At 40.9% G+C, this 14,533-nt stretch overlaps 1 protein-coding gene across 3 annotated transcripts in view; it reads right to left on the bottom strand.

Moving 5' to 3' along the window:
- The window catches only part of LOC124160135 (collagen alpha-2(IV) chain-like), a 210,072-nt gene extending 196,598 nt beyond the window's left edge, over positions 1-13,474 (bottom strand). For all 3 annotated transcript variants that reach the window (XM_046535884.1, XM_046535886.1, XM_046535885.1), the window contains exon 1: positions 13,099-13,474. In XM_046535884.1, the coding sequence (XP_046391840.1) occupies positions 13,099-13,137 (39 nt within the window). In that variant the 5' untranslated portion in view covers positions 13,138-13,474. The remainder of the gene's footprint in view (positions 1-13,098) is intronic.
- Between the last annotated feature and the right edge of the window lie 1,059 nt (positions 13,475-14,533).

Below are 14,533 nucleotides of genomic sequence, written 5' to 3'. Positions count from 1 at the left end.
GAGGGGTGGTGGGCATGGGAGGGACGCATTGTTGTGAAGGCGGGAGGTGTGCATAGTTGTTGCCATGGCATTATATAGTGGATGATGGGAAGGGGATGGGGGTCAGGTGGGCAGAGGGGTTGGGGAGGGTAAGGTCGTTGGAATGAATCCTCCCAAGCAGGTCTAGTCGCGCTCCGGTAAATTCGAAAGGGAAAAGAAAAGATGGATAGAATCTCCCAGAAAAGGGTGAGTTATCATGCCTTCATTTCCTCTTGCTCTTTTTATATTCTATTTCATTCACCTGCTTGCCAGACAGGTGACTCATCTTTTCCTCCTTCTTTCCCCTGTGCTTCGGTTAAAGATGTGGTAAAGAGAAGAGTGGTATGCGTAAATTTCCAAAGGTGCTTCGCTAACTGTAAATCATCTGCTGGTGGCCGAAAATATGGACGCTGTATTTTCTGGGAAAATCCTTTGGAAATCTGCATTATTATTTATGGGCTCTAAAGGCCTGTTCACACGATAGGTAAACATGTATGAGTTAATGTTTGAATGCATGAACGATATTTGTGGACCGGGACGGAACATGTCTGAAAGCATGAATAAAATTAAAACAGTTTCCATTTTTTTCATGCTTTCGCTCAAGTTGGGTGGTTACACGGTGCATTTTCGTCTTCATTCAGCGTACATACATTTAGACATTAACTCGTACGGGATAATGTATGGTGTGAACAGGTTTATGATGATACTTTTTAATGTTTTTTGTAACAAAAGGCTGGGATAAAAGTTAAATTCAAATGGTTTCGTCACCTGACAAAATTTTGGTTAATTTTTTATCGATTTTGCTGATTGAAGTCAAATCGCTATAGTTGTCGTTGCTTATGAGAGAGAATACGTTATAATTGTTAAAATCTTTATCTCCAGAAAAGTATGAGTCGCAGTCTTTGGCCCTTCTCTGTTCATTTTCCGTTTCCTTTGCCCGGCAACACATGGCGGTGCACTTAATTCCGTTGAATTGTTAAATAACTAATTAATTGCAAAAATTCGTTCTCACAATTGATTCCTTTGCTGACCTAAACAAGCATTGCTTTCAACTAATAAATCATGATTACGCTGATAATCATCAGCGTAAAATTTGAAAAGTCGCAGCTTCTCAAGCATCGCACTTCTGTAAACTCTCATCGCGATGCGATGTTTCCAAAAGCGGTTCCGCTTCATTCCGTGGAGAGGCGCCTCGATCGGTAGTGGTTGGGTTGCTTGCATCACTGCGGAAAGTTTATATCCGCGGTCTATTGGCTCTGCAATCTTCCCGTCTCCATGCTCATTGCATTGGCCTTTTTTACTATCCGTTTTCATTCACCTGCCCGGCGACTCATCCCTTTCCCCCTCGTTTTTCTCCGAACATTTCTTCCCACCGTCCACTTGGACCCTGTGTCGTGTAGTCCTCGCCGTGGGGACGGCCTTGTCCACGGTCTCTATCCCACTCTCCACCTGAGGTTGCTCAACTCTTTGCCCTCGGAGGAGGGAGACGGGAAGTCATGCGACTCCGAGATCGTTTGCCGATAAGTTTGACTCGAAAGAGTCGATGCCATTTGGACTGCAGTGCGAGAGCTTAATGGAATCATTTCTATTTGTCTGTCACTCGCGTTGGACCCACCCACTCCGTGATCGAAAGGGCACCGTGAACGCGTAGGCTCGGAGGGTAACCCACTCGATACTCCAAAAGGTACCGTGCGCTCAATTTTCCGACTTGACTTGCGCTACGACGAGGCGGTGAAGAATATCGATGGTTCGGTGGACGCTTCTCTCCATCGGTCTGTTTACCATGGTGCATACTTCATGGTGCTTCTATCTATTGAATAGGGAGGTGACAAGTTTTCACGAAATATTAACCCTGGATAGCTGATGCCGGTAGGAACCGTATTAACTGATGATGTTTTCGTCGAAAACGCACCATTATTTTGAGCAAAGCACTTCAATTAGCCCTGCATGTGTTCGGATACTCTGGACAAAGCCAAAGGCAAATTCGGGGAAAACACTGGAAGTCGTCAGTTGTCCAGAGCGTATGCCATCAGGGAAAACTCGCGGTCAATCGGAACACTTGGCTCAAAGTTTTTAAAGTTAACAAATGATGCGTTTTTAACCTAAATATCAGCAGTAATTTTGATTGCTATTGCCATCTGCCAAACAGAGTTAATACTTCGCAACACAATTTTTCTCCAACGTGTGCAGTGCTGAAAAAATGAGGAAATGTATAATAGACTACATTTTTTAACTTTGCCTGTATTCCAATTTAGAAAATTATACCTCTATATTTTCATAGATATAAAATTTTTATCCCTGAGTTACAGGCAAGTTTTGGCCATAATTTCCTCCGCAAATGTTGAAAATTTTGATCATTTAACGTAAATTTTAGACGAGTCTCTCGAAAAAGAATCGGGTCGGTAGATCGGATCGATTTCTGCTGAAGACGTATCATTTCGACTTTCTGATTTGCTGACGTGCTACTCTTCAATGATTCAATTATATCATGAAATTTTTCAATGCGTGAGTTAAAATTTTCTAATATTCACGTATATCTAACATGAGAAAATATGAATTATTTATTTGATCCGAGATTAACAAAGATAAGTGTTGACTATGGCTCACTCGGTATATCCGGAAAAATTTGAGATGATAGCGTAAGCTTCAAACAAGTTATGCATCAGGAAAACGGCTAGAAAATTCAGTGAAAAGACCTGTTAGTTCTTCTATTAATAGCTGAAAAATAATGCAAATGATCAATTGACGGAAAAAAATAACGAATTGTGGGCGGCATAAATTAACACGTCAGTTCGCGTTGAAAAGTTTTTACATGGCAGTCTATGTTTGATCATATGAAGTTTCAGTCAATGAAGTAATCATATTAGTTTCTTTTCTACATAAACGTAGTACTTTATCTACTAATTGTAAGTCTAAATAATGCTGTTGCCTTTTAGTAAAACTTCAGAAGTGGTAATTTGTCAAAGAAATATGAAGCTCACCTTTTTATGCAACGGTCGTATAATGCACATTATATTGACAATATTATTCTCTCAATGTACCAGTGCAAAATGTGAGGCAATGTGCTAGTACTTATTATGAATATTTATTTCCTCTGGTTACGTTTTTTTTACATGTGAAATCCGAATGGCGTCTTGCTGGGGCTCGCTGGGATAAGTGATCGGGTTGAACACTCGAGAGGCACCGAGTTACGACTTGAACGATGCTATTATTGTTTTGAAGTATTGATGGATGGCGAGCGAGAAAGCGGGTACTGAGTGAGAAGTGGGTAGTGTTCATTCTCCATGTGATGGTGTTAAGATGGTGCGTCTACGCAGAGATACATATGGCAGTAGCTATGATGTAGGTGTAAACATGGTCTTTTTTTTACCATTATTCATGAGGAAAACTATATTACAAAGGAGTATGAATGCTGTTTATAAATGCTATTTAATAATGCAAATCTTATATTGAGCTGAGAAAAAAATTAAAAATGCTTAAATAATGAAGCATAAAATATATTGATAACAGTGTATATACGTCCCAATCGTGGGGAATATAACTTAAAACCTTAAATACTTTAAAAGGTTATGGATGGAGCAAAGAGGGAGTTCATATAGGGAATGAATTATTTAAAATATTTATAATAATATGCTGATACATAAATAGTCCGTAATAACAATAAATTTTTGCCTTGCAGTAATTATTTGAGAACTGAAAACAAGAAGAATTTTTTCCTGCGGTAATTCTTTTGTTTAATTAAGGCAAAGTGATAACTACAAATTACGTATTAAAATTAAACTAAACATTACGTATTTCTAACAAAATTATCAATTTTCAACATTCATTGCGTGATAAATGAACATATTTCTTGAGTTTCCGCTTTCGAACGAGATTTCGTTAATGAATGTACGAAATAGTCACGAAGCTGGTGAAGTATATCGTAGACTTGAGAATTTTAGGATCGTAGCTGCGGGACGTTTCTCTGCTAAGTAGCGTTAATTGGGTGCAATGGGTACCTGCCAATGATAGACATTTTTTGCTATGAAATATGTGCACGCATAAATTCCTGGAATAAAATTCGAATAAGTTTTGGCGAGATCCTTTTGCTCATTAACATATTTGACTTTCACTTTTATCGATGCGATGCTCCATAGGTCTCGGAAAAAGTTTATCAACCCTTTTACTTTCTGCGGCGTCCATAAATATCTTGGATTCAGGGCCGTGCGGGTCCGTCGTTGGCCACTCCTTATTGGCAAGGGACGCTGTGGTCGTTTGGGGTTTAAGTGCTCGAAAGATGTGAGCCATCGTATTTTACGGATAAGATTCACCAACTCACTAGCCCAGTTGCTTGACCGTAAAGAAAGCAGGTGTCCTCTCTCCAACGTCACCCTCTGCCGTAAAGAATGTTGACTGCCACGTAAAAATAAGGTTGGGTCATTTGGTCGTGTGACAGATTTAGCAGATTTGTTCTGCTTGTAATTTCTAGAATTATCTTAAACTCTCTGCAAAAATAATGACCAGCGATTTTCGGGCACATCAGTTTGTTGAAACATCTTTTAGAAGTCGTCAGCTGGTGAAGTGGACGAATTATGTTCCTTTTTCTTCGCCCGGTTTGGATTTTAGAGTATTTCTTATCGTAACAACTTTCAAACTAAAAGGCTTAAATATTATTGCGGTCTAAATGTCTCTTTATCGGTGTAATTACATGGCTTTCTTTTCTCTTGAAATAATAACGGTAAAAAATTTTCGCTAAAATAGGGGAGGATAAGCTGTGATGAATAGTTTCAACTTCAGGGCTAGTAATTTTAATAGAGCATGTAATCACTGGAATAGGTGCTACAAAGAAATGTCTGGTGACGTATGTTATAATCAATGCTAATGCTATAAACTAATTTTTTGCACCAACCTAATTAAGATATGATTGAAGCCCCTCTATATTCACTTCTTGCCCTTTATGGCTGGTGGTTAGGCATAAAACGCTTCTAAAATTATCGTTTTCCTCACTTTAGAAAAATATATTGGGAAATATTCAACCTGACGTGAGTGAAATTACCGGAGTAGTTTGTGTAACAAGATATCATCATTCCCCGCATAATTCTGATACCTATTTGAGTGCATAATCTTCTGACAAATGGCACCCTTCGGCTTTGCTAACAATCGCAGCATTGGAAGTGCTCTTCTACTATATACATATATGTAGTCCTCTCATTTTTCTCCCGTAAAAGCATCACGAGTTTCATGTTCGGCTCTCCTTGCGGCGGATAATGTCTTATTATCCCCGCAAAGTGCCCGAGGGTAACCACCGCGCTCATCATTCTTCTTCTTTTTTTTTAAGATACATCCGCTCCGTCGGAAATCTAACGCCACCCTGGGGGGGGCCCTTTCATCGTCTCCTGCTTCACTGGACTGTCTTATAAGGCAGCGAACCAGACAACGCGACGGGGAAGGTATTTTCCGCGTGGGTGGAAACGGATGGAGTGAGAGCGAAAGAGGTTTGGAATAAAAAGAGAGGAAAAGAAAGGAAAGACGGGATGGAAAATGGAAGGTTAAGGAGGGTTGGTTGGTTGGAGAGGTTAGATGGGAGAAGCGGGAGGTAGGAAAGGTATGAAAAGTTGAAGTGGGCGATATCCCTGCTTCAGACACTGCACATCCTGAAATAAACGATCACTTTTCCATTCCGTTCCAAAGAATTTCTATAGCAGTAGGTATATATGTAACTCCTGAGAATACCTATAGCAGCCGTCTCAATTGGCATGCAAAAGCCGTTTGCAAAAAAAGTGGATGTCGGAGTGATTTTCCGACTGAATTGTTTGAAGCCCTTTATTGTTCAGAATAAAACAAATTCCTAAGCCCAGTCGTTCGGCGAAATATGCGTCTTTATTATTTTATTGTTTTTGTTGGATCTGAATTTTCAAGAACCAGGAAAATGATACTTATAGTTGTGATTTTCCTGGAAATCTGTAAATAAATTCCAATTAGAGTACTTTGATGATAGCGGCTCTTAGGTGGTATGAAATAGCTTCATTTACTTAAAATACAGTACAATTGATTTACTTAAATATTAATATGTGTATAAAAAAAGATATTAATTATATGAATAATATTTGCTCTAATTTTGTTATTATCCTTGATTTACGTTGTTTACAATAGTAAAATGTTTTAAAAATAAATGGAATGAAATGTAATTGCTATGGATAGCGCAGTGGCGAAGTTACCTCCTTAACTATTGGCTTTGTTAATCACATATTCATTTAGGGAAAAACGCTTCTTCAATTTCATAATATTATAAAGTTAAACTTTCGATAGAATCGTTGAAATAAAATCGACAAAACTGATTTTCTAAAAGGTACTACGTGGAGTTCCACGATGTAAAAATATTAAATGATCATTAAATTGAAGTTAATAAATATTATAAAAGGTTTACTAATTGGTGAGATGAGCTGGCAGGCCGAGTGGGTAGGACGAATCGATGTTGACCGGTTGGTATTGGCTTCATATAGGGGTTAAGCCCTTCGTGCGCAGAAAAATACATTTTAGGAGTTCTAGGTAATCGATCGAAAATTGAGCCTTAAATATCCCTCCACTCCTTTAAAGTTATCAGTACCTCTTTAAGTATCAGTACTGGTTTTTACCTGAATATTATTCACCAGGAAAAATTATAATCATTTATGCATTCCACGTCATAATAAAAAACAAAATAGCGGTGCGGGGTGGTCAAAAACTGTGGCTGTCAGTGCAGTTTAAATTCTGTAGTTGGGCGTGTGATAAGTGGAAGCAGCGTGGGAAGGATGACGTCTTGGGGGTAAGGAGCACTTTGGATGTCCGGTCGCATCCACGCCCACTTGTTGCCGTGCGGACCATTAAAGAAAGCTGCCGAGGACCTTGTTCGCCTTCCACCTTGCTCCGAGAAGCAATTTATCCAACCGCACAAGGGGAATGATTCAGAGCCCCAATAGGACGGGAGTCTCACTTCTCATGTGAGGCTTCGGAGTAATCTTTTTAAAAGCCTTCTCTCCCTTGTTGCCGTGTGCTAATCACTTTCGGCCGATTTTGGGTTTTCCTCCCACCGAGCGTTGCGGAATAATTTTTCCGACATGGTTTCCTGTAATTCAGAGAATCGTCTAATCATCATCCCGGAGATGATTCCTTCTGAAGGTACGGTAGTACCTAAATCCTTTTAGCAGACTGCATGTTGTGTAAGAGGATGTATGGATGCGACGGTATTCCCGTTGCTTTCTTGGTAGAATATTATTTATCTTAAGACTGGTTATGATTGGTGATAAAAAAGCGAGTACTTATAATTTGAACCACCTTCACCCATCATAATGCCATGCGTAGGTGAACTTCAGAAACATATAAATTTGTGCAACATTTAATTATTGAGTATAGGTGAAATAATATATAATGATGCATCCACTTCTATGTTTTATCTGGATAGAGATAGACTTCTATCTTTATTTTGAATAGAGTCAAGCTTTCATTCGAGGCTTATAAAATGGGTTTGCTGATGAGTGGTACACGGAAACCAATGGCCAAGGTGGCGATGGGGTAATGTCCTCGCATGATAGACCGAAGGTTGCGGGTTCGAGTCCTGCCTGGGTAGGTTGTCCCTAATCAGGACATGGATGTTCGTGTGCTTCATTGTTAAATGTTACGGAAACATAGAAGTGAAAGATAAAATAAAGCTATTTTAGGCGGTTTGGTGATAAATAAAATAAATATAAAAATAATAAGATAATGTTCATCCTATGGTCTTGTAACCATATGGTTTTGTAATGAGTTAACTGATTTAGGCGTTATATAGTAGCAGTTTACATATTTGTGAAAATTATGTGCACTTTTCCACTTAATTTAATTCGTACTACGCGTTTCGGCTAACAGAGACATCATCTGGTAGGAGAAATTGTAGTACATTTGATACATTACGCTATAGTACACTGTAGTTGGGGCGTTTTTTAAGTTATAAATGTCATACTTTCATGTACTACAGTGTCTTGTACCAGATGATGGGCCTTTTTCGAGTTAAATTTCTGTGAAATTGATTTTTTGAGGCCTAACTTTGTGAAAGCGATTCATCATTAAAATTTAAAAGAAGAACTTTGTGCTTTCACATGAACATTTATTCACAAATTTACGACCATGTTTTCAACGTCAGACGCCATCATCAGGTCTAACGTTGAAACCATGGTCGTAAATGTGTGAATAAATATTAATGTGAAAGCACAGTTCTTCTTTTTAATTTTAATAATTTTCTGTGAAAAATTGCTATTACCTTTCAATTCAATAAATGAGTATGGATTTGGCGACGATGAGTTCGGCCGCCTCCACGTCCACCGCTTGGTTCCCTGGGAAAACACTCTTCCTTTTAGGCCCGTCGTCCCTCAATCATTGGGGAGGTGGCTCACGGTGCGGAACGACGCGGCTTCGTCAGCGGGAGGGCGGTGTGGGAAGAATGGCACTCTTGTGTGTATCTGTGTGAGTAAGGTGGCGAGCGAGGGAAGAAGTGGGGGGGGGACGGCGGGGGGTGAGAGACGTCCTTCGCGGGTTTTTCGGCCGCGGCGTCGGCGGCGGTGCGTTTCTTAACCCGATGCATCTCTATCCCCCCCCCCCCACCCCACTCCACCTCCCCCGCCCGGTGCTGGATGGGGGAGGGGGGAGGCAGAAGGAGGCCGCCGCGAGAGTGGCGTGCCGCGGAGGCAGATGAGCTCTTTCCCTTTCAGCCGCGAGAGCTGTGCGATACCTGCTGCTCAGTAACCATAATCAAGGGGCTGCATAACATTCGTGCTTTGGTCAGACTAAAGCTGGGATGACACGTCCACATTGACTGCTATGGTAGATGTCAAGAACTGATTTTTCATGATAAAAGACATTGATGATGGTCAATTCATTTTCTTGACCTTAATTTTTCAATGATGATCGACGTCATGGATGGCTTTTTTTGGCAGATACTTGTTTACGGATTGAAAATCAGTTAGAAAATCAGTAAAAAAATGTTTGCAACTTTTCACATTACGCCCTGAAGGAGACATAAAAAATATATCGAAACGTTGGCAAATAACTTTGCATATTTTTCTTAAATCTATACTGCGAGACGTTAATCAACATTAATGATGGTGATAGTCCCCTCGTTGACTATTACAGGGGGCTATAATCGTCTTAACACATCACGAGATCAATAGAATCACCAAATCAAGGTACAAAGTTATCAACTAAGAAAGTCACTGAATTTATAGTTCCATATACTTTTCTCAAATCTTTCTTGCCCGTTAAATAACCAAAAATGTAATTAAATTGGGTAGCATACTAAAACGTCAACTTCGATGCGCAAACCCAGTTTTAGGAAAGCTTCTATGAAGAGAATATTAATTAATGAAGGTCTTAATTTGATCTTTTAAAAAGCTGAAGCAGTTCAACATTGAAAGGTGTATAAGTCGAACGATCTAGAAATATCGCAATCATAAAATGCTTATTTAACCACGTGGCAAAAAATATAATTACGATTAGCTCTTTTCAATTGGCTTCTGCCTCTCTGGCTGGCTCTCTTTTTTTAATGTTTAATGTTTTAATGTTAATATGTTAAATATGCCATCATAGAGTGCATTTGCACTCGGGACACATCACTGAAGTCAAATTTCGTCTTTCATGAAACGTATCACTCGTTCAAAACTTCTACTATCATCATAAAATATTGAGGTATAATAGAGTAAACAACCTTTACATGCTGGCTCATACTTTTTTCTCACCGTTCATCTGTAGATAACTTCATTGCATCTGAGTTTAACCGAGTCAAAATTTACCTTAACACAATATTAGTTTCTCCGGAATTCCGAGCCTCTTCAAGTGTTCAGGTTAAAACTTTCGTCTCACAAAAACTTTTTCGCGGTAAAACCGAAAAGGATATCAATTTAGAAAGATCACTCCTGAGAATATACTATAGTGAAAATTTCAAATTTAAGACGCAGATAAGTCTACTCTCAATTTCATGAAAATTTCAAGAAAATAGCGGAAGTTTTTAAATATAATAATCAGGGAAATAACCGGTCAAGTGGTAGTTATGGTTATTCAAATGAGGGGACATTGTATCAGCGAGAAGCGTTAAGCTCGTAAATCAGTTAGACCATATCTTTGTAATTGAAAGTATGTAGTGCTACAACATGCATATATAGCTACAGCATGGGATCAGCGAACGGATGCTTGAGTTTACAAAGGACAACATAAAATATTATTCTTTGATATATTTTTCTCTGGGTCAAAAGACGTGTGCATTTATTTTCAAAAAATAAAAACCGATAGTTTTAATTATCTTTCTCTATATGATTCCTCAATATCCAAATATTTCATAATACCATAATAGATGTACTCATCCACAGTATTTATTGAACTTAGCTAAACATCTGACATCAATTGGCATCAATGTAGCCAATGCTGTATCTAAACCTAATATCAAGGATCAGCTGATGTATGTGCGGTCTCAATTTCATTTATTTGAAAGCTAATGAGGGATTATTTACAGCCTTGAATGCCATGGAGTCCACTGCGTTAATGGCTACGAGTTGGGAGTATCTTAATATCATGAATTATTATCGGGCACTGCGCTATACATTTCGGACGTTGCGTGAATTCAACCAGTATTTGCGATCAAATGTTATGCTGATTAAAAAGGGCATCCGAGCCACCGTTAATGCCATGAATGCCATGAATGCCATTGAGCTAGGCGTCTGAGTATATCACCAACGCAAGCAACTAAGCAAACTAACTTATATTTCAATGTTTACGTTAGTGAGGATAATAGAATGCACTTCAATTGGTGTATAATTCCGCCTATTTGCTCTGGGAACCTGGAGAGATGAAAATTGACACGTGTCACCGGACAGTGCAGTGTTTTGACGCGAATTGCAGGGCAGGTCACGTTTTGGATGGGACAAAGTTTGCATTGCAAATAGAAGATATTCAGATTCCGAGTTTTCACACACCTATCGTTGTTCTAATTCCGACAAGAATGGGCTCTGTATGCATAGTTGGTAAATGGAAGGAGTGTAGGTGGGTAATTGAATGAAGCCTATACGAATTGACGCAAGAGACGGATGGGAAGAGAATTGGTGTATTCGACGCAGAATGGTAGGGTGAGAGCAATAGGCCTTCTAGTAGTGGGTAGAGCGTGGGTGGATGTTGACTGGAAGGTACCGGCAAGCCTTTGGTGCGCAAAAATAAATATTCCAGGGGTTCTTGGTGCTCGAGATAGAGAAAAGTGGTGCCTCCTACCTATAGTGTGTGTCCCATCGTATTACCAGGTGAGGTCTACCTTCACCCATTGGAACTTTGGTTTGAAACCGTTTAATCATTCTACCAAGGTTTAGTGAATATTGGATGGTCTGTAGGAAGCACAGCCAATCTCAAGCCTAAGAATCGACACTATCAATAATACTTTTACTACTGATGCGCATTAATTACTCGTAAAATGATGCTTATACTACCTCCTTGTCAGATATTGCATTGAATCTACATCACCGAAAATATGATCAATCCAAAATATACCGAGGATAGTTAGGGAGAACGCATTGCCGCTAAACATAAGAACTTATACTAGTTATGATTGAAGGACGGGAAAAGGTGGCCCCCTACTCTGCAATTAAGCAATTTGAACATCTCTGGTTAGTCTTGGGATGAACTTTACCCTTAAATATATACTAATATAATCTTCTGCATTCAAGCATAAAGTGAGAGTCTCACTGTCAGTCAAGCGAAGATGAGCACAGCATTGTGGTGAAGGATACGTTGACAATTGAATAACGCCCACATCAATCTGCGTGTGAGGAGGGAAGACGGATGGGTGTTGTCTGCAAAACCAAGGATGGCGCGGCGAGATATGTGTGTCTGTATGGCGAAAGGAGGTATTTTTTTTCTCCGCGGGATGAGAACTGGGGATGGACCGTTAGTCACGCATCGTGCCCGACTCGACACCCTTTGCCGAGGTTCGTCTACTAACGAACGTCTCCCGCACACGAGATTCGCGGCGGCACCGCCTGCGGTGATCCCTCTCGGCTGCTGGGGAGGCATCTAAATCAGCGCAGCACGCTATGCCCTTCGATGTCGTGTTTACTCTCTCCCTCGCAGTTCCCTGTGATCTCCTTTGGTTGCGCGTAAGCAAGTGCTGTTTGCTCTCAAAACTTGCACAACTTGCTTTCTCTTGAATTCGAAATCAATGCCGCAAATATCCTCCGTACTAAGTTTGAGCAACGATGATGATCTCAAACGTATCTGCGTCGGTTGTCTGCTATCGCTTAAAAGAAAGTAAGAGTGTGCTAATACCTAATTAAATGATGATAATCTCAAACATATTAGCATCAGTTCTCTTACATCGCTTAAGCGAAGGTAAGCGTGTGTTGATACGTAATTTTTCGTCTCATTAGCATGGTTCTTGAACAGTAAAATTTGTTGAACAAACCACCGTGAGGTTTCTAGTCCTCCTATCCCGGTATATTTTTAATGAAATGGCTCTAGTCGAAGAATATTAATCCTTGGAAAAATCGACTTGAAATGTTTATTTGATTTATAGTTAAAAAAATGAAAGTTGGTGATCCTTTTATGTGCTACAATCGTAAATTAAACTTATCGTATGCGTATTAAGACTATAGAAATACATCCGTCACTGTTGTTGAGGTGATAAAAAGGCGTTTTTTGCAAGAATAATATTTTGTATTAATGTTGAAAATTCTTAATTCTAACTTAAAACATCATAATTTTAAACTTTCGATTTCACACACTATTATTTCGTTTCCAATTTATGCCCGCTATAAAAGAAGAAACACTATCGATTACTCTTCTGCAGCAGAACAATGCCTAATAAATGTCTCTATGAAATCACTGCATTCACCGCTGTTGGCTAAGGGCACCGGAGCATCATTCAGGCGATTCGCACATTGTTTTCGGAGCACGGACCGGACTCTTGAGGCACGTCTAGAATATAAAATGCGCGACCTCTTATGCCTTTCGCGACCCATTCCCTTGGTCACACCCAGCCGAATCGAATCCTCACGTACGTGAATTCTCAGGACTGCACCAGCGGGCAATGTTGAAAATAAAGTAGGCTGCACTTACCATGCACAAGGCCGAGAGTATCTCCATCCTCCTCCCCATGGCTGAACGGCGGCCCTCACGGGTGTGCCGCCGCGCCACACTCTTCACTCCGTAAATCCCTCTCCTCCGTCGATCGCCGTGTTGGGAACAGTCTTCTGGGAAAAAACGAAGACGACTCAGCACGTCCCGATCGGGGAATTATTTTGCGGGGACACGAAATTTGGCCGCGCAAAAGGGTTCTAGCCCCTTGAGCCGGACTTGAATGCACTGGTCGATCTCCCCGTAAAGCGGGGAACCTTCCTTGAGGTCTCCCTCTGGTTGAGTGTATGGGCAGAGAGGTCTGTGTAGGGGGAGGTGCGGACGAGCCGGCACCCGGATGTGGAGTCCTGCGCGAAATAAAGAAGATGATCGCGTCGCCGCGGCTTATATAGACAGCCAAGGGACCTCCACCTTTGGCACTCCCCTCCCATCGGGGAGCCCTTCCTCCCCCTCCCTCCCTAGGCCGCTCCTTCCACGAGGTCTCGGTTGCAGCGTGTGGCCGCTGGGGAGGGGGGGATCTCGGATTGGCTCTCCCCAATGGCACTTCTGCGCCCCCTCCCCCCCCCCCTCCGAGAACATCAACCCCACCGCGGCAGAGGCGCCCTCTCGACTCTTTCAGTTGGGTCGGGCGGTCCTCCGGAGAAGGATACAGCGAAAGTTACACTCTCACTGCTCGTTCTCTCCCATCGTGCGGATCATCTCATGCGAGCGTTGAAGTCTCCGCCGGGAGATGTCCTGGTCATGGGGATTTGCGGCGGACGGGATTAAAATTCTACCATCAGCCGTCTATGAACCTAATTACCTCTAGCTTGACCCATCGCAGTGCTATGTGTAGGTCCACTTCAAAAACATATTAATTTGTGCAACATTTAATTATTAAGTATAGGTGAAAAATATGTAATCATGCATCCACTTCTATGTTTTATCTGGTATTTTGGCCAAGCCAAGCTTTAATTCGAGGCTTATAAAAATGGGTTTGCTGATGAGTGGTACACGGAAACCAATAGCCAAGATGGCGATGGGCTAATGTCCTCACATGATAGACCGAAGGTTGCGGGTTCGAGTCCCGCCTGGGTAGGATGCCCCTAATCAGGACATGGATGTTCGTGTGCTTCATTGTTAAATGTTACGGAAACCCAGAAGTGAAAGATGAAATTGAGCTGTTTTCGGCGGTTTGGCAATAAATAAAATAAATTGCATAAATTAATATGTTTTTGAGGTGGACCTACACATGGCACTACGATGGGTCAAAAAATTGAGCGTTGAAGTTTCCGGCGGGAGATGTCCGTCTCGTGGGGATATGCGGCGGACGGGCTTAAAATTCTTCCATCAGCCGTCTTTGAAGCTCATTACCTCTAGCTTATCAATGGCACTCACGCATTCCATATTTCTAATGGAAGATTTATTTTGATAGGTG

This window comes from Ischnura elegans, chromosome 6 (genome assembly GCF_921293095.1).
Source record: "Ischnura elegans chromosome 6, ioIscEleg1.1, whole genome shotgun sequence".
In the NCBI taxonomy this organism is placed as follows: domain Eukaryota; kingdom Metazoa; phylum Arthropoda; class Insecta; order Odonata; family Coenagrionidae; genus Ischnura; species Ischnura elegans.
Note: the sequence above shows the minus strand (reverse complement) of the source record. Positions and strands in the feature narration are given on the sequence as shown.